The following is a 26233-nucleotide window of genomic DNA, read 5'->3' as shown; positions in this document are numbered from 1 at the left end:
TTAAGAGTCGTGAAAAATTTGTGACAAAAATAAAAATAAATTGAACAATTTGTATCAAATTAAACAAAATAAGTGATTACAGTTTTAATTTTATAAAATATTTGAAGGTCATGACCTTTCATTACCTCTATAAAACTCCCCACTCCTATTTTCTTGGGCTACAAGAGTGAAAATATATTTAAATTTTTTACGCATTTTCGCAGACACAAAACATGAAAATGTTTACTTGATTTGCTTCATTTTTCGCCGTTGATATAAGCGAAAATAGTTTAAATTAATTTGTCACATTTTCGTATGCTTCGATTACGAAAATAAGATAGAACTTTATACTATTTTTGTTGGCATAGAAAACAAAATTTTTTTACAAATTATTTATGGATTCTTAGACTGTAAAAAGTGTAACTGAATCTTACTTTGATAAATCTCCTGAAATTGTTTAAAAATGGTAAATAATATAATTTTTTATTTAAATAATAAAAGGTCTAAGTATCACTGTTGTACGTTAATGAAATTTATAATATCATACATACATGCGATTATTAATAATGAACGGATATTAAAAAATATGATTGAATAGAGGCCAATCATGTAACCCAGATTGAAATGGCCTTTTCTTCTGATAAATGGCTACATCTTTTCTTATTTAAAATATACGGTCAGAAATCCTTTCAAAAAAATAAAATGAAAACAAACACATCAGAAGCTGCTAGCCTGCTACTCTGCTAGCATGTGTTGCAGAGTATGGCAAATTATATCACGAAAGATAATATCTACTCCTTCTATAATGTTTAAATTATTCTTGTGGGGGAATGCGTTCCCTGTTTGAACTTTTTTAGAGTTAATTATTTTATTAGTATTTATAATTTTATTAAAATTATAATTAAATTTTTATATATTTTATAATTAATTTTTTATATTATTTTTAATTTTATAATTAATTTTTTAGAATAAAAAAAGAGTATTAGAATAAAATGTTTTAGTAAATTAAAATTTTGAATAATTATTTTTTAAAATCATTAATTGTATTTTTTAAAAATTTAAAATTTGATGTAAAATAATTAAACAAAAATTTTTAAATTTAGGTAATATGCGGAATGATTTTTATTATTTATTTATATTAGACTAAATAATCAATTTATTGTACATATTATCAAGATTATTCATTGTGTCCGTAACGAAATTTTGTATATTACATGTAATTAGGGTAGCGTTTGTTTTCGGAGACAGGACACAAAGACATGGATAGCACATTCTTAAAAAGTGTTTGGAAGCAAAGACATGGACACTCAACATATTGTCTCCGGGACAGTTTTTTATACTTTTGTGTTCACTCTTTTATGAAGGACAACGATAGACACGGGATTTGAAAGAGGGACACGAACTGTTTTTATGAATTTTTTTCTTTTTTGTCCATGGTGCTATTTTTTATTATTCTACTGTCACCACCTTCTTATTTTTCCTATTTTGCGTTGTTCTCAGAAAGTACTTTTTTTACTCCATGCTCTTTTTCTATCTCTACGTTCTTTTTCTTTCTCTTTTTTTTTCTCAAGTACTCTCTCCTTTTTATAAAAATTTTTATTGGACTGGATAATTTCTTTTTTCTTATCATTCTTACTTTAACATCATTTTTTCTTATCATTCTTACTTCAACATTATTTTAACCTTATATTATATTATTTGATTTGTAATAAAAATAATAACAAAAATAATTAGTCTGGAGACTTTTAAAAGATAAATATTATAAAGGTAAAATTGATATTTTAAAATGCTAAAAAATAATTTATAAATTGTAATTGATTTTATATAATTTAAAGAAAAATTAATTTTTTGAAAAGAAAAATAAAATTTTAGATAAAAAAAATTAATTTTCTAAATAAAAATAAATTTTTATGTGCAAAAATTATTTTTTTTCCATTTAAAAATGGATTCTTTTTTTAAAACTGATTTTGTATTTAAAATTAATTTGGCTTATTAACTTAAATGAAATTTTTTATTAATCAAACTCAGATTTTTTTTGTTAATATTAACCATATGTATTCCTACATATTAATAATAAATTTAAAAAAATAATTATATTTATAAATTTTATTTTAATATAAATACTATTATATAATTTTTTATTAAAATTTTTGACTGCTTCAAATATTTTTTTCAAGTTTTCACTGTCTGTACTCTTACATACTCTCATTATTTATTAAATTAGTTTATACTAAAAAATTTGGAATCACATGGCTATTTTAGTCATTTTATATAATATTTTAGTCTTGTCCATGTGTATCCAAACATAATACTGCACATTACATTAGTGTCCTATCCATCGTATCCAAATACGATGCACAAAACATAATTTTTAATGTCTCTATCCTATTGTCTTTGTCTCAGTATCCTATTCTGTCGTGTCTCTACAAACAAATGCTACCTAGGGGACAATATTATACGTAAATATAACTTGATCTATTGATTGGTTGACATTATTTCTTATTTTTCACAGTAAATCCCTCTGTTTTTTTTCTCATGCGAGTCATTACAAGATACTGAGTAAAATAAGTAGATTCATGTATCTAATCAAACTTTAATAGAATTAAATAAAGTTAAGAAGTATATTGTAAAATATTTATTAAAATATCATTTCTATATGAAAAGATTTTTGTACTTCATTTTTATGTAGAAACTAATACAATTTTCAATTATCGAACAATGATTTAATTTTTAGATTAAAAATTTAAAAATGAGATTATTTTTAATTTTTTGTAAAGTATGATTCAATATATTTTTTTGTCCTACTTAAAAAATATATAATAAAAAATTATACTTTATAAAAAATTTAAAAAAATCATTTCTTATTATTTCTTGAGTATTTTTTGTTTTTTATTTTAGTTTTTTAATCAGTATTTTCTATTTTGGAAATAAGATTAAGTGGATTTAGATTTTTTAAAGTTTAAATTTTATTTTAAAGAATAAAATATAATTTTTTATTCTTAAATAATTTTTTTATATTTATTTTTTATTTAACCTATAAAATCTATGATAAAATATCACATTATATTTTATAAAATAAAATTTAAACTTTAAATAATCTAAATCCAGATTAAGTGATTAACTTGTTTTAAATCAAAAGGAGTAATAGCTCAAATGGCACAGACTCTCCATACTCAATTAAGAGGTTGCGGGTTCGAGTCTCCTATCTTTCTAAATTTTAGCTAATGAGCAATAGCTCAAATGGCACAGACTCCCCATACTCAATTAAGAGAGGTTGCAAATCCTACTCCCCCGAGGTTGGTTTTATCTGTGAAACAAAAAATCAACCTCGACAAGTTGGTTTCAAGGAATGGTTTATTATAGATCCGGATGGATTATCATGGTAGATTTTTTTATTGCGGCATCAGTTCTGACAGCTGGTTCTAATGATCCCTATGGTGTTCTAGGTGTTTATCTCAGTTCAAATGATCAACATAGAATGGCTCAATTTGCTGAATTAACTTCAGTCACCCAATATTGGGGGCAGAATCTTGAAGGGTTTTAACCACACTCATATCTGTCTTATTCCCAAGATTTCTGATGCTAAAGATATGACTCAGGTAAGACCAATAAGCCTATCTTCAGTCTTTTACAAGATTATCTCCAAAGTATTTGTACATAGGCTTCAGAGTATGATGAATAGACTAATTAGCCCTACGCAAATTGCTTTTATTAAAGGCAGATTAATCTCTGATAATATCCTAATTGCTCATGAGTGTATGCATTACTTGAAGAACAAAAAAAGGGGTCTCGAAAATGAAATGGCGCTAAAATTAGATATGAGTAAGGCATATGATAGGGTGGAATGACACTTTCTTTGGTTTATATTGGAGAAGTTTGGTTTTGACTCTCGATGGATCATGTGGATTCGAGAATTAGTGACAACTGTTTCTTATTCTGTTATTGTGGAAGGACAACCTTATGGTTTCTTCAAACCAAATAGAGGTATTCGACAAGGAGATCATCTATCCCCCTATCTTTTTCTTTTTTGTGCAGAAGGTCTCTTCTTCTTGCTACACAAGGCAGAACAAAACAGACTAATTCAGGGTCTTCAGATACATAGGCGATGTCCCAAGGTCAACCACCTCCTGTTTGCTGATGATTCCATTTTATTCTGTAAGGCTAATCCTGAAGCATGTTCAAATATCCTGCATTTATTGAATTCTTATGAAAGCATCAGTGGGCAGAGGGTAAATCTTAATAAATCTGCTGTATTCTTTAGCCACAACACTCCGTCCACTACTCATACACTACTGGCTAACTCTATGAATATTAATCATATTGGGGCTCAGGATAAATACCTTGGTTTGCCTTCTACAGTCTCTAAATCGAAAAGGCTTCTTTTAGTATGATCAAAGAAAAGGTTCAGAAAAGAATCCAAGGGTGGAAGCGCAATCTTCTTTCGTCAGGTGGTAGACACGTATTGCTTAAGGCAGTGGGAGAAGCTATTCCTATTTATACATTGTCTTGCTTCAAGTTGCCTGATGGTTTAATTTCGGAAATTCACTCTCTACTTTCTTAGTTCTGGTGGGGACAAAAAGGTTCTGAAAGGAGGATGGCTTGGATTAGCTGGGACACTATGACTCGCTCACGAAAAGAAGGAGACCTTGGATTTAAAGATTTCAGAATCCAAAATCTGGCGCTTTTAGGCAAACAGTTTTGGCGACTTGTAACACAGCCTACTTCCTTATTATCCAAAATCTTAAGAGGTAAATACTTTAGCAATGGTAATGCTATAACGGCAGAAATTGGAGTCTTACTTTCTTAGGGATGAAGGAGCATACTAGAAGGCCGAAAGATTGTTGAAAAAGGTCTTAATTGGGCTGTGGGTACTGGTGAGGATATCCGAACCTTTGAGGATCCTTGGCTGCCTCCTCCGTATCCTTTAATGATTTCTGACATGCCAAATAGACAGGCTATTTCTAAGTTGTTTCCAAGAGTTAAAGATCTAATTACTGAAGATAGAAATTGGAATCAGAATCTCATTCAAGAACTATTTCCCCAAGACATTGCAAACAAGATTTTGTCAGTTAAAATTCAGCAGAGTAGGGACAAATTGCAATGGAATTTGAACAAATCCAAGTAATATGATACAGCTTCAGGTTACAGAATTGGCTATTTATTTTACATCCGCCTCTGGAGCTTTGCCCTAATTATATGCAACAGAAAAAGTCGTGGATTGATCTATGGAAGTTGAACTTGCCTTACAAAATTAAGCTATTTATCTGAAAAGCTCTCCATGGCCGACTTCCGGTGCTTGCTCAGATTCATCACCGCATCCCATCTATATCACCAATATGCCCTTGCTGTCATGAAGCAACGGAAACAGTCACTCATTGTTTGATCGATTGCTCTAAAATTAAAGACGTATGGTCTCAGAGTTATCTTCGTGACTGTCTTCCCCCTCAGAGTTCTAATGACTTTTGGACATGGTGGACTGCATCAACAGAGATACTTAACCCGTTGAAGAATGCTGACCGTAATCTCAATTGCTTGCCATCATTTGCTGGAACTGCTGGAAAGCTCGCAACCAATTGATTTTTGAAGGTTCTACTTCTATGCCGTCTGCTATTCTAGCAAGCTCTGTCAAGTTGCTCCGTGAAATCCAAAGAACTCCCAGTTTAAGTCGTCATCTCCATGAGACAAGCTCTTAGATGCATTCAATTTGATTTATCATTATTTCTTCTTTAAGATTTTTCTTCGTTTTTCGACCACGCACCGTTGAATGAATACCTCCAGTGTAGTGTTTTTGGGAAATCCCCACCTTTTATTATGCTGTCCTGCTTTTGAACATTTTTATATTTTATTTTTTAATAATTAATGAAATATAACCTATTATCTTTGGAAAAAAAAAAAAAGAGCAGTGACATGAGACACCTTCCAATAAAACAAGAAAAGTGCGCATGTGGCGCCACGTCACTGAACGTTATCCATTCCGGCGAAGAAATTGATAACTTTTGGGAGCTATCCGTTTCCGTTCCTAAAGTCTAAAGATGACGGTGGCTCTCCAACACTGAAACACATATTATTGTGAATCCCATTTAGGTGAATATTAATTCAATCGGTCAAAGTTTTCTTAGTTAGTATTAATAATGAATAAAAGGGTTTATAATGTTTCTTGGTTGATTGATATTTTATTTTATTTTAATTTTTTTAATTGAACATAAAATAAGATTTTTTAATAAAATTAAAAGTTATAAATTTTTAAAATATACTAATTAATCTTCTAAAAATATATTTTACACTAAAATTAATATAAAAATAATTTTTTATTTAAACAAAACGACCCATCAATCTTATTTTTTAGACTTTAGTGTAAAATACAATGTTAAAAAGTTATAATTTTTTATATTAATTTTGATATAAAGTATAACTTTAAGAAAATGATTAGTAGTTTCATAAATTTATAATCTTTATTTTTATTTTATAAATAAAATAATATACCTATTTAATATTTTGAACCGAAGAACATTATTAATTGTTCTACACGAGGCTTTGATCGCTAAGTTAATGCTAACCTAACTGAAATCGTAATGTGTATGCTTTATGATTGCTTGAGCCACATCATTGTTCTTAGCAACTGATGTTTTGGACATCAACGGAGTGTGTGTTTGGATTTCAGTTTGTAAATGGAAGTTTGCATAAAATTAATTTTGTAAATTTGATTTTGATCAAAAGTAAGTTTGTGTTAAAGTGATTTATGTTTGATAATTTTTATATCAAAATGAATTATAGTAAAATAAATGTTGTTTGGCTTGTACCATTCAAAATCAATTTTAAATAAAAAATTACTAAAATAAACATCAACTTAAAATTTTTTTATATTATCCTATTATTTTAATTTAGATATTTAAATATATCTTATTAGTTAATTTTATAATAAAATTAATATTTATTTACTAAAATAAAAATAACATATAAAAATAGATAAAATATATTTTTAAATAAAAATAAAAAATATAAATTATATATATATATATATATATAAAAGAATATTTAATCAAATATGTTACATTTTTTAAGTATTAAATGTTACTTTAGTATTTTTTACATCGTACTCTTATTCTAGTACTCTCAATAATCTTATTTTTAATATTAAGGAAAAGTATGTGGAACAAAAAAGGATCAGCCAAAAGATAAACAAAACAATATTAAATTAATTAATTTAATTTTTATTTAATTTTTAATGTTTGTTATTAATTGCCGTTTTGAATAAAATCTCTCATTGACTAATATGTTTCAAATCCCCAATAATCACTCCTGGGATCACGGAACCCTTTCAGCAAGCCCGATCCAAAATTTATTTTCCCTTTTGTCAAACACAAATTCAAAAAATACATACAAAACATCCATTTAATATGAAAAAGAAACATTCTCATACTTAGTAGAAGAAACATCCATATATATTAACTCGTAAAGATTTTGAATTCATCGAAAGGCATTTGGCTGGATTTTGGCTGATATGCTTTTGGTTCCCTAGCTTTACTCTAATATTAATTTGGAATTCAACGTTTATGATTTTATTATTATCTATGATTAATTTTTTATTTAATTTATCTTTTTTAATGGAATCATAATCTATATTATAAAAAATTACACTAAAACATAATATACGAGAATTACAATTATAAAAGAGAATACTGAAAATAATAAAAAAAATTAAATATTTACTTTATAGTGATTGAAACAAATATAAAAGTTTTTGATAATCTTTTTATATAATATATTTTTAGTATTTTTGATACTCGTTTTTTAGTATGTTATAATTTTTTACTATTATTATTATTTACAGTTAATTTTTTTGTTTAATTTACTTTACCTAATAAAATTAATAAATTATATTATAAAAATATAATAACAAACGTAATACAAAAAAATCACAATTATAAAAGTGTATAATGTCAAACAAATAGTTGTAAAAAAATAAAAATAATAAATAATAGAAAATAGAACTCATATAAATAGAAATAACAAAAATTTTATAAATAATACAATAACATATAAATGATAAAGTTGGTAAAAGATAAATAATTGTTAGTATCTATGACTAAAAGCCAGTTAAAAAAACGCAGAAACTACAAATAGTTACTTTTTGTAAACGTGATTTTGGCAGCAAAATCACTTCTGCTTTTATGAAAAAAAATTGCCAAACCAAAAATTAAAGCTTTCAAAAAATTTAAACGTACTTCTTCCTTCACTTTTTACATTAAAAAAGGTTTATCAAATTAATTATGTTCCAAAATGATTAATTAAATTATGGATTCAGTTATTATATATACCTTGAGAATACTTGTAAAAGTTACTAAGTAAAAAAGTTAGTATAGAAAAATACGTAAAATTCAGTTTTTAGTGTAATTAAAATAAAAATTTAAATATTTTATTACTAGTAATATTAATTTATGTCTTTGGAACCTATGTTTTTTTTAGGAATGCTAGATAAACAATAATTATTTTGAACAATATGAATAATTACCAATCAAATAAAAATACATTATATTTTAATTTAATGCTATTAATTAAATTTACTTTTTTAACCCTATTAATTCATATTGTTTACACCTTATTCAAAAAAAATTATTAGTTACTTATATTTTTCTTTTCTATAGTGACTTCTAAATCAACGAATCAAAAGATTAATTTATTATAAATTTAAATATTATTTAAAAATTTATCATTAATTAATAAATATTATAAATTTTCTTTTTTATATTTCTCTTTTATATATATCACTTTTTACTTTTAATTTTTATCAATGATTTTCAATATAAAAAATAAAACACATGTAAAAGAAGGATATATGATAAGAAAAGTATAGAGTATCAATATATTATCTGTTAATTTATTATTAATAATAATTAATTATTATATTTTAAACACATGTATAAAGAGATACATCTAAAAAATATTTATATAAAGACACTTTCATTATATATAATCATACAAAAAATATTTTTATTAGATACATCTACAAAGATACTTCTATTAAACACAATCATAAATAAAAGTTGGTAAAAATTGACAAAAATACTGTTAGTAACATAACAAAATGATATATAATAATATAAAAGTAATATATAATATCTTTTAATTAATATATTAATTTAATTTTGATACAATAATTATATAAAATAATTTTATACGTATAACTAATATCGTCTAAATGATTATAAAAATAGACATAGACGACCATCTAAAGTAATTTATATTGATACTTTTATCAAAAATCAACCTCTTAATATATTAGTTCTTAATATCCGAATCCTTAAAATGATAGCTTTTTCTAAAAAAGTAAATTCCTTAATTGATTGAATAACTACTGGTATTCGCATGTCGTATTATAAAATCCAGGGTCTAATGCCTCATTTTTCCATCGTAGCTTTCTTTTCTTTTTCTTTGTTCTTCATCTTCCACTGCCATTTCAGTTCTTCAACCAAAAACCTTCCATTTTCAACGTTCTTGCTTCTACTTATCTGTAAGTATCTCTCTCTCTCTCTCTCTCTCTCTCTCTGCATAACACTGTGATAGCACACAAAATTCAGAAGGTGGCAGCATATTAGGCATGCAGTTTAGTTGTGATTCTTGTTCAATTAGCTTCCTTTTGTGTTATTAGCATCTTGTGTTCATCTGGGTGTTGGAATCTTGTATCAAAAACTCTCCTTTTCTTTGAGATGAGATTCTGGTTTTCCCAACTTTCCAATGAGTGTATTATGTTTCAAATAATGGAATTTATGAATTCTGACCCTTTCCTTATTTGGATTTGTTTCTTTTTACCCCTGTTCCATTCTTCAATATATGATGCTGATAAATCTGAGAACCTTAAGTGTTCTACTTATAAATCAGAATTTATGACAATTATGTAACCTTTGTTTCTCTCAGCATGCTCATAGATAATTTTCTCAATTCACAAGTTTTATGAGTTTTCTAAATCTATTGTTTTCCCTTGTGAACCTTTTTTTACCCCGTTAAAAAGTTTTCAGTACAATTGGCCACAGTACATAGTTCATCAATGAATAGTGACTGAACTATTGTTTTCTCTTACAGCAGATCTAGAAAGAATTCTGTTTCTGAAAATTGATTTTGTGAATGGTGCTAAAAAAATAAATAAAAGAAGACAAAATGATTTCTCCTTCTTATCCATGGTCAGAATATGAATGATATATGATATATCCTAGTTTCGTTGATATGATTTTCTCAAACATTTCTAATTGCCTTTTGCTTTAAGAGATGGAGAAAACTCTTCTCATAAACTCTTAAATTATTAAGCAGTTAAATGGGGTGTCCCTGCAAATTAATGTTTGGTCTGTTATATGATATAAAGTTTAGTAGGTAACACACATATTTAATACCTGTAACTGTAGTAGTCCTTTTTTTTCTTTAATTGTTGTGATTGTAAACTCTGAAACTGGGTATTGCAGTAAAACTTGTTTCTAACTTCTTTGAAGAAATAAACCACAAACTAACAGAGTAATAGTTTTTTTGCGCATACTTTATTATTAACAAATCCTTCTCTCACACACTGCATTTGGCATTGGATAAGAGAAATTTTTGTGTTGTTACAAAACTGCTGAAGAGAAATTTTCAGTAAGTTCATTTCTGGTTTTGCACACAGTTTAGGTTGTCATAATTTCCTCAACAACAAACATAATTTTGTCTCCTTCAAAATAAGCGTGACAATGATATCAATTTTTTTTTTTTTGGTTTTTTTGGGGCCATACTAAACACTAACGAGTAGTGGTGGTTGCAACTTGAATTTATTACCTCCCTCCAATTTCCTGCCCTACTTCCAACCCAACCAGCCATGATTTCTAGGTAGCATTAATGTAGATCACCTTAAAGTTGTTTGAACTTCAATGTTGTCTTATAAATTTAAATGTTTTCTTTTTTTCAAAGAAACATCTTAATTATCTTTTTCCCCATGAATCACTTGTATTGAGAATCAATTAATTTTATCCTAACTAATTTAGTTATGATTGAGTTGGTTTAGCGCAAGTCTTTTCTATTCGAATCCAAGACTTTGCTAAAGGGAAACAAATACTAATCTGTTATGAGACACCAGAATTCTTACATTCTGTTCTTTGTGCATTTCAGGTTCAAGCACCTGCAAGAGAAATCAGTACTAAAACAAACCAAAAATATGACCTCAGATCAGTACTTCAGGGATGCTGCTCGCGAAATCAGTACCTTCGAAGACATACCCTCCTTGGAAAAGTGGAAATCTTCCACCAATGCTGGTGTAGATTTCGATCGAAATGCCACCGAAGGATTCGACTGCAACATCTGCCTAGAATGTGTGCAAGAACCGGTAGTTACCCTTTGTGGCCATCTCTACTGCTGGCCCTGCATTTACAAATGGCTCCATATCCAAACCATCTCTTCCAAAAACATGGAGCAGCAGAAGCCACAATGTCCTGTGTGCAAATCAGAAGTTTCTCAATCCTCCCTAGTTCCACTCTACGGCCGGAACCAAGTCGCAACGCCGTCCGGCAAAAATGCTCGCCAATTAGGCTCTTCGATACCTAGAAGACCCCCTGGCCGGAGACCATACAATCCTGCAGCATCTGTTTTACAATCTACTTCTGAAACTAGTCAACCTCGGCCATTCGACTCGATTCAAAGCAGTTACACTTCAACATCTGGAATTTTTGGTGAGATGATATATGCAAGGGTGTTTGGTAATCAATTGAGGAACATGTATACATATCCAAATTCTTATTGTCTTTCAGGGAGTAGCAACCCAAGGATCAGAAGGCAATTGATGGAAGCTGATGAATCACTCAGTAGAATATGTTTTTTCCTCTTCTGCTGCTTGGTTATGTGTCTTCTCTTGTTCTGAGTCAAGGCTCTACTTCATTTCTCATATATATATTTTTTTTTAAATGTACAAATTTGTAGAGTATCATTTAGTCAGATTCAGGCATATATGTTGTGAACTTGATAGAGACGTTGCAAATTAATGTTGAGTTATATATGTAATTCAATTATTACCAATCTTGCATTTCGCTATGTGAAATAGATGTATGTGTAAATTTGAATAAATCCTATAATGGTTCTTGAGATTAAGCGGATTATCCATTTTGGTCTTTAAGGTTCCAATTTTATTTTAGTGGTCCTCCAGACTCAATTTTAGACACCATAGTGGTCCCTCGATCAATTTCGGATTTTGATGTTTCATCCTTTTGTTACAAACTAAACTAAACAAACAATTTTTTTTTTTTTTTAAATTAAGTGTTTCGTTTATTTTTTAGATTCATTAAAAAAGTAAAAGAGAATTATTTTTAGAGGGAAGAAGTATTTATTTGGCACTTTAATATTGTTACATTACTAAACTAACTACAGCAGTTAAACAAGTTTATTTTTCTCGGATGTGGTTTATTTCTGCTAAAGAAATGTTCATATTTCCATAGTTAATTTCTATCGATGATTTGAAAGAAAATGAATATATTAAAAAATAAAAAATAAAAACCATTGATAGGGATATGAAATTGAGAAAATATAAATTCACTATTTATTTCTTTTTAGTCGTCATCAATTATTTCTTTAAATTCTAAAACTTTTGTCCATATTCAAAATTATTTCTTCCAAAAAAAATTGTGAGACGTATTCAAATAATTTCATATCTATCAACTTTTGATCAGCAAAAGGACGAGAAATTTAGTGCTTCTTTTCTTGCTTGTCTAGCTTGCATATATGCATTCAAATTTCAAAGTCAGGACAAAAAGGACATTATTTGGTAGTAAAGGGAGGCATATAGAAGCAAGTGAAGTCTGCTTTTGGAAGATATGCATTATTCATTGCTTGGAGTGGTACAAAATTGTTGTGGTCCCAATTCTATTCACTGAATATGTACTATATATTTTCAATTCTAGAGTGGTAATTATACGCCTTTCCTTCTTTTTTTTTTTCCCAAACATAGTTATACATCTTTCAAGAGTTTAAAACTAATACCTAATTATCTATAAAAATTACAAAGATTATAAGATGGATAGAATTTTGTAGCAATTAAATAATTAGAAAAGTTTTTTTTTCATCTTTTTACTAAAAATTACATGAGAGGACATAGCTCGTAGGACAAAAATGACAAGAAAATTAAAGGTATACAGGTTAGCCAAACCCGTTTATAGTCCAATCCTTAATGAGCTAAATATTAATTGAATTAGGTTAGTTTGGAAAACAAACGTGAACCATTAGTTATAATTCGGCTCGTATTACCTATTAATTGGAATTAGTGGTGGATCCAGAAATCTTATAAAGAGGGGCTGAAAATAAAAAATTGAAAGTGTTAAATTAAAACTAAAAATTTTAATAAAAAAATAATTATATATTTTAATATTATTTTAAACTAAAATTAATTTTAAAAAAATCATTTATATCAAAGTTTTTTTTTCATAAAATTCTAATTTTTATCCTTATTATAAAAGATATATCATAAATAATATAAATTTGTTTCTCTAATACTTTTAATATATGTATTTAAAATAAATTAATAAATATAATATATAAAATATATTCTTATTAATAAATAATTCACTTGATATATTTTGATATATTTTCTTATTATATTTAATTAAAAATTATTATAAAAACTAAAGTATTTTTATATAATAATAGATAGAAGAATTACGAAAAAAAAATTTGAAAGAACAAAAAAAATAAATTTAAAATGCAATAAATGGGATTTGAACTAATGTTTTGGAGGATAAAATATCTCTCTTTAGTTATTGAACTAAAAGATATATTGTTAAAAATTTTAGATATTATATTAAATATATTTTAAATTTTGAAAATTTAGAGGCTATGCCCATGCTGGTCCTCCTAAATCTGTGTAAGTAAAATACTCACACTTAATTGGCCCTAAGATCACTCACTCATATAAATGACGCTATCATATTTTTCATCTCTCAACTTCACTAATACTCATATGAAATAATAGAACAAAAAAGGATTTCACATAATCATATCTTTTTTCATTTCATGGAACACACACATATAATACACAAGGTATATGTGCTTTTATATAGGCAATGCTTCCTACTAAAATAATAATTTATGAATCACAAATCAATTTTGTAATGACTACCATTTCATGAGTTGGCTTCATGAATCATCTTTCAACTTGTATTCATGTAGTTTCTATAATCTTCTAATTTGCTTGACTTCCAATTTCAATTCAATTTGATTTTGAATTTTTTCAATGTTGTAGAATGTTGTAGATGTACTACTCTCTTGAATATTCTTCAAAAATCTTCAAGCTTCCAACATCTTCTAGTAAATAGATGATTATTGTTTTCAACTCAAACTTTTCTTCTTCAATTCTTTAACCATGTTTCATGAAGATTCTAGTTCATGCAAGTTGATATAAAATTTTTAATCAACATTGCCTCCCTTAAATCAAACTTGCAGAATTAATCATTCCAAGCATCTTCTTCAATTTGAAAAATAACTTTGTCTTCAATGGCTTTGTAAAGATATCTGTAACTTGTTCTTCAGTTGGACAATACTCGATCACAACTTCTTTTTCATTCACCAACTCTCTGATTTTGTGAAATCGAATATCAATATGCTTCGATCTTCCATGGAATACTGGATTTTTGCAAAGTGCAATAGCTGACTTGTTATCACAAAATATTGTTGTTGGAGTATTTTGTTTCTCATTCAATTCCTCAAGAATTCTTCTTAGCCAAACTGCTTGTGTTGCACAATTTGCTGCTGCTATATATTCTGCTTCTGCTGTAGAGAGAGCCACTACTGGTTGTTTCTTTGAAGACCAAGAAATTGCACCAGAACCAAGATGAAATACGAACCCTGAAGTACTTTTTCTTGTTTCTATATCTCCAGCCCAATCACTATCAGTGTAGCCAACAAGGTTTACTTCATTAGTATTCTCATAATAAATTCCATCATTGAAAGTACCTTTGATATATCGAAGAATTTTTTTTGCCGCTTGCAAATGGTTGGTACAAGGTTCCTCCATGAATCTGCTAAGCAAACCAACTCCAAACACAATATCTGGTCTAGTCGCAGTCAAGTACCTTAGACTTCCAATCAAGCTTTTGTAGTATGTGGGATTTACTGCTTCTCCTTTATATTCTCTCAGCAATTTGAACTTCTCTTCGACTGAAGTAGAAACTGGTTTTGAGTGCTCCAACTGAAATTTCTTTAAAATATCATTTGCATATTTCTTTTGAGAAATGAAAATTCCACAATCTTTTTGAACTACTTCAATGCCAAGAAAGTAAGACATCAAGCACATATCTGTCATTTCAAAGTGCTTTATCATAGCCTCCCTGAATTCTGCAATTATCTTCAAATTGTTCCCAGTAAAGATCAAATCATCAACATAAAGACACACGATCAAGATATCTCCATTTTCAACGAACTTGATATAAAGAGTATGCTCAAACGGACATCTTCTGAAACTATTCTCAATGAAATAAGAATCAATCTTCTTGTACCATGCTCTTGGTGCTTGCTTTAATCTGTACAAAGCTTTCTTCAATTTATAAACTTTATCTTCTTTTCCAAGAACTTCATATCCTACAGGTTGCTCAACATACACTTCTTCTTCTAAAGTACCATTTAGAAATACAGACTTAACATCCATTTGATGTATCTTCCACTTATTTTGAGCCGAGAGTGAAATAATCATACGAATAGTATCTAATCTAGCAACAGGAGCAAATACTTCAAAGTAGTCGATACCTGGTTTTTGTTTGTATCCTTTTGCAACTAATCTTGCTTTGAAACGATCAACTTCACCACTAGGTTTGTACTTAGTCTTGTAAACCCACTTTACTCCAATCGGCTTCTTATCTGCTGGTAAATCTGTCAGCTCCCATGTGTCATTCTTTTCAATGGCATGAATCTCCTCATCCATTGCTTTCTTCCAATTGTTATCTCTAGAGGCTTCTTCAAAGTTTAACGGCTCACAATCTGAAAATAGAGCAAAATTTATGATTTCTTCATCGGACTGATCGTTGTCATTGCCAACCTTATAATCTGCTAATCTAGCTGGTAGTCTCTTTTCTCTTTGAGGTCTTCTAGATGATTCTGGTTGCTCGGTTGCATCAGGTTGTCTTTCTTCTTCATCATCACATGTATTTGAAATTATAATCGGATGCTTTTCTGTCTTTGTGTTCCAGTCCCATATGTCTTTCTCGTCGAACGTCACGTCTCTGCTGATGATCACTTTCTTTGATACTGGATTGTACAACTTGTATGCTTTTGAGTCTGTGCTATAGCCAATAAAGATACACTTCTCGCCTTTGTCATCTAACTTCTTCCTTAATTGATCTGGTATGTGGGCATAAGCGATACACCCAAAGACTCTGAAATGATGAATGGAAGGCCGCTTTCCACTCCAAGCTTCCTCTGGAGTTTTATCACGAACACTTTTTGTTGGACACCTGTTTAAAATATGAACTGCTGTTGCGACTGCTTCTGTCCAAAACTCTTTAGGCATTTGTTTTGACTTGAGCATGCATCTGACCATATCCATGATGGTTCTGTTCTTTCTTTCAGCAACTCCATTTTGTTGAGGAGTGTATCTAGTTGTTAGTTGGTGTTGAATTCCGTGTTGCTTAAAGTATTCTGAACATGTAAGGTATTCTGTTCCTCTGTCTATTCTGAGAATTTTTATTTTACAGCCACTTTGTTTTTCGACAAACGCCTTGAATGTCTTAAAGACATCACATGCTTCTGATTTTTGCTTCAGAAAGTATACCCATGTATATCTACTAAAATCATCAATAAAAGTGATAAAGTACCTGCTACCACCATTACTTGGAACTTCTATAGAACAAAGATCTGAATGCACAATTTCAAGTAATCTTCTAGCTCTCCAAGACTTTCCTGTAGGGAATGGATCTCTGTGCTTCTTTCCCAGTTGACAAATCTCACAAACACAATTGGGAATATGAATCCGTGGTAGACCAGAAACAAGTCCTTTTCTTGACAGGTAGTTTAGGCCAGAAAAATAAAAGTGCCCAAACCGCATATGCCACAACCAGTTATCATCAAGTATCACAGAACTCATGCAAGAGGGATTAACATGTTGAATTTTTTAACGGAAACATTCTGTTTGAAGTCATCTTTGCTTTATCAATGAACCTTCTATTGTTGTCAAATACAGTGCAATATCCATGATAAGTTATCATCTTATATCCCTTCTCAGATAATTGTCCCATACTCAGTAAATTATAATCAAGTTCAGGAGCATAGAAAACATCAGAAATATAACTCAGAGAACCATCCTTCAATTTAATTGGTATGTGCCCTTTTCCTTCAATAGAGATCTTTGTACTATTACCAAACTTCAATAATAGTTTAACTGAATCATCTAATGAAGAAAATAACTCCTTTCTACCAGACATATGATTACTGCAAGCATTATCCAAGTACCATATATTTTCATCTTCATCACATGAATTACTTGTAAAAAATAAAGTCTGAGTACCCGGATTGTCATCAGTATTTTGATGCTGATTTTCTGCAACGTGTGCTTGATTATTATTCATCACTTTGAATCTGCAATCTGCTGCTTTATGTCCATACTTTCCACAATGAAAGCAATTGGAATTGGTTCTTTCTTGATAAAAATTGCCTCGACCTCTTCCTCGGTTGACAAGTCTGAAATTCGTTCCACCTCTTCCTTGATTAGGTGGTGTAAAATTATTGTAACTTCTTTGGTTGTAATTGCCACGGCCTCTACCTCTGAAACTTTCTCTGCCTCTACTTTGAAAATTAAAACCACGACCTCGTCTTTCTTGTGTACGGATTGATTCTGCAACGTTGTTGAAATTCACTCGGCTTTTCAGGGCTTCCTCGGTTGATTTTTCTGATTTCTCCAGTATTCTACTGATGTGGCTTTCCATGGTTCCTTGCAACTCTGCAATCGTCATAGTATACATATCATGAGACTCTAGGATCGTAGTCACCACATGGTCATACTTCATCGGCATGGTGCGAAGAATTTTCTCCACCACTTTGCTATCAGACATATCTTCTCCATAGACTCTCATCTTATTGACAAGGTCTGTAACACGAGTAAAATATTGTTCAACAGTTTCTGAACTAGACATCTCGTACCTTTCATATTCTCTTCTCAAAGACTGTAGTTTTGCTTTCTGAGCTTTATCTACGCCTTTGTATGACAGCTTCAACGTGTTCCATGCTTCTTTTGCACTTTTGGCATTTGCTATTTTGCCAAACACCGTATAATCTACTCCTTGATGAATTTGAGATAGCGCCAATTGATCTCTCCTTTGTTGGGCAGCATCTGCTCCTTCTTGTAAACCCGGTTCAATGAAGTTCCATAGGTTTTGGGCCTTCAAATGGGTAGACATCAAAGTCTCCCAATAACTATAATCGAGTTTCCCATCTAACTTGGGACCGGACCACACAATATTGAAAGTGTTTGCCATACTGACTCTAGGAATCAACAACTATGTGAGAACTCTCCCACACCTCACAAACTCTCAGACACCAGACGCTGGATTAACCAGCTCTGATACCAAATGTAAGTAAAATACCCATACTTAATTGGCCCTAAGATCACTCACTTATATAAATGACGCTATCAATCTGCCTCTTATTAGAAACGAATAATTAAACGTGTTTATTCAAGCATATATACTAACACTTATAATGAACTTTTTGGCAAGAGCTTAATAACATTTAAGAGTGGTTACACAATATTAGGTCAACAATGTAACCATTTTAAGACACCTTATAAAATAAAAAATCTTAACAAAAGAAAAGATAAGACGAAATGTTATATTATTTGAGTACACACTATTTATTTTATTCTCTTTTTTTATTTGAGTGTGGAAATGTCTTTGTAAATATCCACCATCACTTATTCTCTTGAAAGTGAAGTATATCATCTCATCAACTTCAAGTAAGGACAAACATACACTTAGATAAGACGAGTTATACATCCTTGACGAAACTCACTACACAGGAACAAGACGGATTGTCTAAAATGAAAACCTGTGTTTGCACCACTTTAATCCGCACAGGTTCACTTTGCATCTTTATTATTTTGACTTGTCGCTTATTATTATGCATCAAAAATAAATAACAAAAATAATGACCATATTAGAATATATTAAAATTAATTAGTTTTCATTAGAATTATTTATAGGATATTATGTTTTTTATAAAAAAATTATATATTTTTCGTCACCTTTTAATAATTTATCATCTCTTCATCTTTTATCATTTTTTTAATATTTTTTCACCTGTTAGAATATATTAGGATCAATTAATTTCTAATATATTCTAACAGACCCAATTCTTCTCATAGTCTAAAAATTAAAGATAAAATTTGATATTTAGAGAGGTTATTGAAGTGTGCGTTTTGTTAGCGTACCATAATATATGTTTTTAAGGTGGACTAACTGAGCCCGTCACACTGCGGCCGCAGGCTTAATTAATTTAACGTGTAACTTAATTGATGTGAATTAAACACTTTTGTTAAATATATGGATTCAACTAGTATGGGTTACGATTTAAATATGTTCTTGTGTAAATAAACATCTGAAGTATAACTCGTTTCTTGTAATATTTTAATATGTTTTTTTATGGAGTAAATATAATTCGAATACCAAAAAATATGGTAGGTGGTACTACTACAAGAAAATTGGTTTTTGTCACGTTTAAAAAACGTGCCAAAAACCTAAAAAAAAAAGTATAACCATAAAAATTGGACATGTCTTTTTACCTATTGCCACACTTTTTAAAGGGCCACCGGTTCAATCGTGGCCAATCCTCTATGACTATGTTTTTTGGTATCAATTGCCACACTTAATTTTTAGCCATGCTGTTTTTATGTATGTGGCTATTAATAGAGGTCTATTGTCACATTTTTTTCTTTGTATATAGTATACCTGCAAAAGATATTTTGACACTCAAGTCACTAAATATTTAAAAAGGATAAGAATTTTATAAATATAAAATGTTAGACATAAAATAGAATTTATAAAGCTCATCACATGATACTTGTTTGATAGTAGATACAAAAGGTGTCTTTGATATGCAAATGATTCGTGAATAACATTGATAATATGACTGGTTGATCATTAAAATAGTAATAAGGGTCATTAAACTTGTTGGTTACAAACTTCGAATTAAGACAAATAAAGTCAAGTTATGAGACATTATATACAATAAAAATTGAGTTATAGTATAACAGATCATAGTCTCTAAACTTTGTCTGCTGGTCATATAATCCAGACTAAACTTAAAACATAAAATAAATTATACTCGGTTAAAAAATAACGTGAATAATAATAGATGAGTCCCCAATCCTAGTCGGGTTATTATGTCAGCACTTATTCAAAAAATATGTGAATGTTAAAAGTTATTTAATCAAGGCAATTGTGTGGGGATATTTTTTCGCCGAAGAACAATTTTTCACGGCATAAATATAGCATTTAATTGTATGTAAACTGAAAAGTTCAGAGCTATATATTCGTTGATGGAATCGTCTACATAATTTGAGAATATATTGATCAACTTTTTTGAAATATTTTTGACCCACAACAATTTATTGATGAATTTTTTGCTCAAAATAGTTAATTATTAAATATTTAATTTGTTTTATAATAAAGTTCTTATGATATGATAATATGAATTGAAATAATGAATATATATATAAAGTTACGACATATATTGAATAATATATCGTGTAAAACTAAAAGAGTTCAAAATAAAAAAAATATACCTTAACAAAATTTATCATTACTAAGAAGAAGTAATATGAATGTCATATAAAATGCAAAATCGATATATATTTAATGTGAATTATTTAATTTCAATTGTTAAATTTGAATTTTATTTTGTGGAACTTGCATTAACTTGATAATAAAACAACAAATTAATTAGTAATTTAATATCATGTTGATCTCCCCCTTTCTTTTATTCGGATATTCCCTGAATTTTGAAATTACTTTTAAAACAGCAATGTTTGTGCAAAAAATATAACTAACATTCACAATTATACAAAATAGTTTGGTCTATCAATCTAGCCAGATCATTCAACATTAAGACCAACTTAATAATATATTAAAAAAAAACTCAATAAACTGTCAATCCTCAATTCAATAAAGCAGCACCAACCAACGAAGGATTAGCACTAAAAATAGCACCAAACATAACATCAAACACACCTAATATTCGTCATTCATTCAATTCATTTTTTATTTTTACTCTCTCTTTTGTCATTGAAGAAGTAAAAATATACCCTGCACAAAATGTTTTTGTTAGGCATAAAAATTCAGCAGCTCAAAGTTACACACATAGCAGGAACAAATTTTAAGCAGTAACAACAGAGACAATGGTCTAAACATCAGAGCTCTCATCCTCGGTTTCCAAGATCTCTTCATCTTTTTTATCAGATTGAATCGATTCATCTCCCAAGGAATCAATGTAATTAAGAAGTACTTCAACTCGGTCCTAAGATTTTTTCAAGGAATTTTTATTCTAAATTGCTAATTTTCTTGCTTACTTACTTGAGTTGATGAGATGTTTGGTCATATTTACGAATTCTTGTAGAACATCTTTCACTACGTCATTGACCAAATACCTATCGGAGGAGGATATACTAGTAGCTGAGGGTGGAAGGAAGACTTTCATTGTCTTCTTCTTCCATGATAGTGATTTTTTCAGCCCTAGTCCTTTTTTTCTTAGATTGCTTTATTGCACCACCGCCTTTCAAATAAGAAGTTCTATTCTCTTGTTTCTCATCAGTTAGATCAACATCAAAATATTTGAAAAAGCAGGTTAAAAACATATCATATGGTAAGAAAATATTTTTGTCACTGCGGATGCAATCGTACAAGTGACACATCATCAAGTATGTAAAAGATATTTTAGCTTTGTTGAGAATGGCATATAGAACTAAGGTGTCACAGATATTAACTCTTTGATAAGAAATGCTTTGAGGCAAGAAAATATAAGTGATGATTCGATGCAGTTGAGCCCTAATACGGCCTAGAGATTGGTGATTTAAAGTAACACCATCCATGAGAGAAATGTTCACACATATATTGGCCAAAACATCTTGGTATGAAATGCTAAGATTATTATCCCACTTACCAGAGGTGTAAGCATTTATACCTAAGTTATAATAATTTAGGGCTTCACTTATAGAATCTTTGTTCAAATAAATTTCATGGTCTTTTACATATGAATGAATAATTTCGTCATGCGAGTACATGTTATGATAGAACTTTCGAACCAAATCAGGGTAAACTGGTTTTCGGATTTTAAAAAAGTTTTTCCAGTCCAAGTAAACAATATTTTTCACAAAATTCAAACCTTTTTTAGCCAATGCATCTAAATCAGCCAGATATATTGAACATAAAGGGCGATTAGCTATAACATCCTTGGAAAATTCAAAGTTCATGCCTGAAGATAAATGAACGGGATCGAAGTGAGAATGAGGGAGGTTTTCAAAATGAGGCTTGAAGCTGACAAGATCAAAGTCATCAGGTTCCTTTTACAAAATTAAGAAAAGGAGAGCAGTTACCTTTGGTTGAACAATTTGAGGGAGTTTTGGGAGTAGAACTTCCTTGTGGACAAGAAGAGGATCGAGGAGGAGGAGATGTTGGTGATTCTTTCACTGCCATTGGTTTCTTATCCTTGGCCACATTTGCCCCAGAAGTACCAACTTCTGGAGACGTGCTAGTTGAACAACGAGTAGGGTTCTTCGTTCAGGCCATTGTCTCGAAAACTGGTGAAGAATGTGAAGAGAAGTGAAAATGAATGTATATGTGGGTGTGTTCTTGAGTCTTTAGAGGAGGGTTTGTAGGAGGATAGTTTGCTAGAGAACCTCTACGAGTAGCCACCTTCTTTCTCATTTTAAGGAAGCTAATGAATGCAATTTTTGAGAACAATAGAAGTTGTGAGGTTGTGAGGTGAGGAAGATGAGTGACGATTGGATTTTTGACGGTTTAGAATTTCTCAAATAAATTCTCGTTGTAAAGTATAGTTTCTAAACCAAACAATAATCCTTTCGTACAAAAAGTTGTTTGTCACTAGTACAAACCCCTAAAATTTATAAACCGAAGTATTGGACCTCGGGTCGTTCTCCCTAGGAATTGTAATAAAGTCTTGTTATTGGTTGTGAGTTATTTTGGGGTTTTTGATAAGAGGCATGAAAGTAAATGGCAATGAAAGTAAACTAACAACTATAAAAAGCTCTTGGCAAGATATGAGAACTAGAAGTCCTATCCTAGTTATCTTACTCAATTGTGATGAGAATTGTTCATTGCTCCCACTTAGTTAACCCTTGCTAAATAAAGGAAAGTCAAGCGGATGAATCAATTTGATTCCTCAAGTCCTAATCATCTCCTAAAGGAAAGACTAGCTTTAGAGGCATTCAAATCAATTAGCAACTTCTAATTATCAATCAACAAGGGAATTAGAGAACTCAAGAGTTACTAATTACTCTACCTAGGCCAAGAGGGACAAAAATCTATTCTAAAATCCAAACAAGCATTTCATCAAACACTTGGAAGGCATAAAAGGAAAACATAGTAAATCAACAACAAGAATAGAATCTAACAACAATTATTGCAAAGAATTAACAACAACAACCAAGGAAATCACAATTATCATGAATTACCTCAAATTGCATTATTGAAATGAAACTAAAGAACAACAATCTATCCAAAACAAAATGAAGAACTACAATTATAGAAACACATAACTAGAAAGAGGGAGAGAGATGAGAAGATTGAGAATTGATAAAAGAAAATTGAATCAAAGCATGAATTAAACCTAGATCTAAGAAGAAAGATTATCCTAAACCTAATCCTAATTCTAGAGAGAAGTGAGAGCTTCTCTCTCTAGAAAACTAAACTAAAACTAATCCTAGTGAGGGTGTATGTATGTATGAACATGTGTTGTCAATCCCCTTCAATCCTTGGCTTTTATGTGCATTTTGGCGCCAAAGTTGGTTGCTGAAACCTCTCCAAAATCGCCAGGCACGTGTTAAATAAATGAAGTCATGTGCCATCATTGGCGCGTGCGCGCATGGTACGCGTGCGCGTCCTTGGCCTGTTTCGCAGTGTGCGCGCGAGCGCCTAGTGCGCGTACGCGTACATGGCCTGGATCAGCTCTTTGGCTCTTAGTGCTTCTCTCCACTTGCATGCTTCCTTCCTTGCTTCCTTTGATCCATGTCTAGCCTATTTCAACCTGAGATTACTAACAAACACATCAAGGCATCTTGTGGAATCAAAGAGAAATTAGAATTCATCAAGATAAGGCTTAAAAAGCATGTTTTTACACTTAAGCACAAATATGGGAGAAATAACAAAACCATGCTAATTCATAGGCTAAATGTGACAAAAGGTTATCAAAATACTCTAAATTCAATACAAGATAAACCCTCAAATTGGGGTTTGTCAACCTCCCCACACTTAAACCTTAGCATGTCCTCATGCTAAAATAAGAAGGAATTAAAGGTGATGACATTTAATGAATGCAACTAAACTATATGAGTCCTATCTAAATGCAACTATCCTAAAATAAATGCAAATGCTAAATTCAAACAAATCGATTCCCAAGAACATGTGTAAGTACAAGAGCTAGGCAATAGGAATTAAGTCCAAACCACAATTGTATTGAATTATCAAAAAGGAGTTCAAACTTGCAAGAATATAGATAATATAGATGAACGCATGTGATTGAACTTTTGAACCCTCACCGGATATGTATCCGCTCTATTCACTCAAGTGTTTAAGGGTCAATTCACTCATTTCTCTTCTAATCAAGCTTTCCAAAATTTGATTTTCTTCTAACAATCAACATTTATTCAATGCATGCATACATTCATCATGAGGTCTTTCATTTTGGTTGTAATGGGGTTAGGGTCAAGGTAGGATTATTTATGGTTAAGTGGGCTAAGATTGAATCTTTGATTAGCATAGACTTTCCCACCTAACTATATAATGACCTATACAAGTTCAAACTATTCTAACTACCCATTCTTCACGTTTTCTGACATATCCATGCATCCTTATTTGATTCATAACACCTATGCATTGATTTCTTTTTATTGACTTCACTTTGGGGTATTTTGTCCCCTTTTTATTATTTTCTTTCTTTTTCTTCTTTTTTTTTCCTTCTTTTTTTTTCCTTTTGTTTTTCTCATTTTCACTTTTATTTCTCTTTTTTTTTTCTTTTCATTTCTTTTTTTCTTTTGTCAAACTATATACAAGAGCATCAATGCACAAGGTTTATTCATTTAATCAATACATGAGTATGTACCCAATTCCTAAACATGAAAGTGTACTACCCCTTTTATCCCATCCAATGTTCCCAAGCCTCACCAACTTTGAATAATGAACACTCTCACTAGCCTAGGCTAATCAAAGATCCAAACAAGGACTTTCCTTGGTTTTTCGCCTCGGGCTTGTAATGTGCTAAATTGAAGACAAGTTGGTTGACATAGGCTCAAAATTGGCTAACAATGGAGAGTAAAAGGTTGGCTATTTGGGTAAGTGGCTAATGAAGTAATGGCCTCAATCATATAAATGCATAAATACAAGAAATAAATGGACATATAGAATCAAGCAAATCAAGGATTACAATCATAGAAAGAGAACAATTTCACACAAGAATGGGAAATAAGTGGTTATAAAATGTAACCACATCAATAGGCTCAAGTCTCACAAGCTTGTGTTCTTAGTTCAATACATGCTTTACTAAGTATGAAATTCAAGCAAGTTCTACCAAAAATTTTCCTTTCAATCAATTGGGTTAATGCCCTATATTTAAACTCCTTGGAAACTTTCAATGTTTGACTAAGCATTGTTGTGATTGAAAAATCCAAAAATTTTCTTAGTTCACCCTTTTCTTTTTCACTTTCAACCAATTTCTTATGCAAAAAGGGTGACTAAATATTTGCAATCCAAAATATGATTTCTAATCACAACTACAACTAAAAGACAGAGATAAACAAAATGTGTAAAGAAAAATTCAACTAAAAGTACGAAATCTAGCATCCACAATATCTAAAAATATCCAAAAGCATCAAAGTAACTAAAATCCAAAATAAGCAATAAAAGTATCTAAAGTAAACTAGAAATGCATCCAAATATATACAAAATGTGCGAGATAAGATAACTAGGCTGAAAAAGTTCACCGGTTCCCAAATAATGCTACCGGTGCCCTCCCCACACTTAAAATCAAGCATCGTCCTCGATGCTAA

General features: G+C 30.2%; 2 protein-coding genes across 2 annotated transcripts; one reads left to right on the top strand and one right to left on the bottom strand.

The window, feature by feature from the left end:
- The first annotated feature begins 9275 nt into the window (after positions 1-9275).
- Positions 9276-12078, top strand: LOC112789786 (E3 ubiquitin-protein ligase RMA1H1). Its single transcript, XM_025831827.3, has 2 exons — positions 9276-9490; positions 11107-12078. The coding sequence occupies exon 2, from the start codon at positions 11153-11155 to the stop codon at positions 11849-11851; it is 699 nt and encodes a 232-aa protein (XP_025687612.1). The 5' UTR covers positions 9276-9490; positions 11107-11152; the 3' UTR covers positions 11852-12078.
- A 4982-nt stretch (positions 12079-17060) lies between these two features.
- Positions 17061-18437, bottom strand: LOC114927452 (uncharacterized). Its single transcript, XM_029297386.1, has 2 exons — positions 17471-18437; positions 17061-17353 (listed from the first exon to the last, which is right to left on the bottom strand). Exons 1-2 carry the CDS (start codon positions 18435-18437, stop codon positions 17061-17063), a joined length of 1260 nt encoding a protein of 419 aa, XP_029153219.1.
- Positions 18438-26233: the final 7796 nt, after the last annotated feature.

The sequence above is a fragment of the Arachis hypogaea genome, chromosome 3, assembly GCF_003086295.3.
Source record: "Arachis hypogaea cultivar Tifrunner chromosome 3, arahy.Tifrunner.gnm2.J5K5, whole genome shotgun sequence".
Classification (NCBI taxonomy): domain Eukaryota; kingdom Viridiplantae; phylum Streptophyta; class Magnoliopsida; order Fabales; family Fabaceae; genus Arachis; species Arachis hypogaea.
The sequence above is the reverse complement of the archived record's forward strand: the minus strand, read 5'-3'. Positions and strand labels throughout refer to the sequence as shown.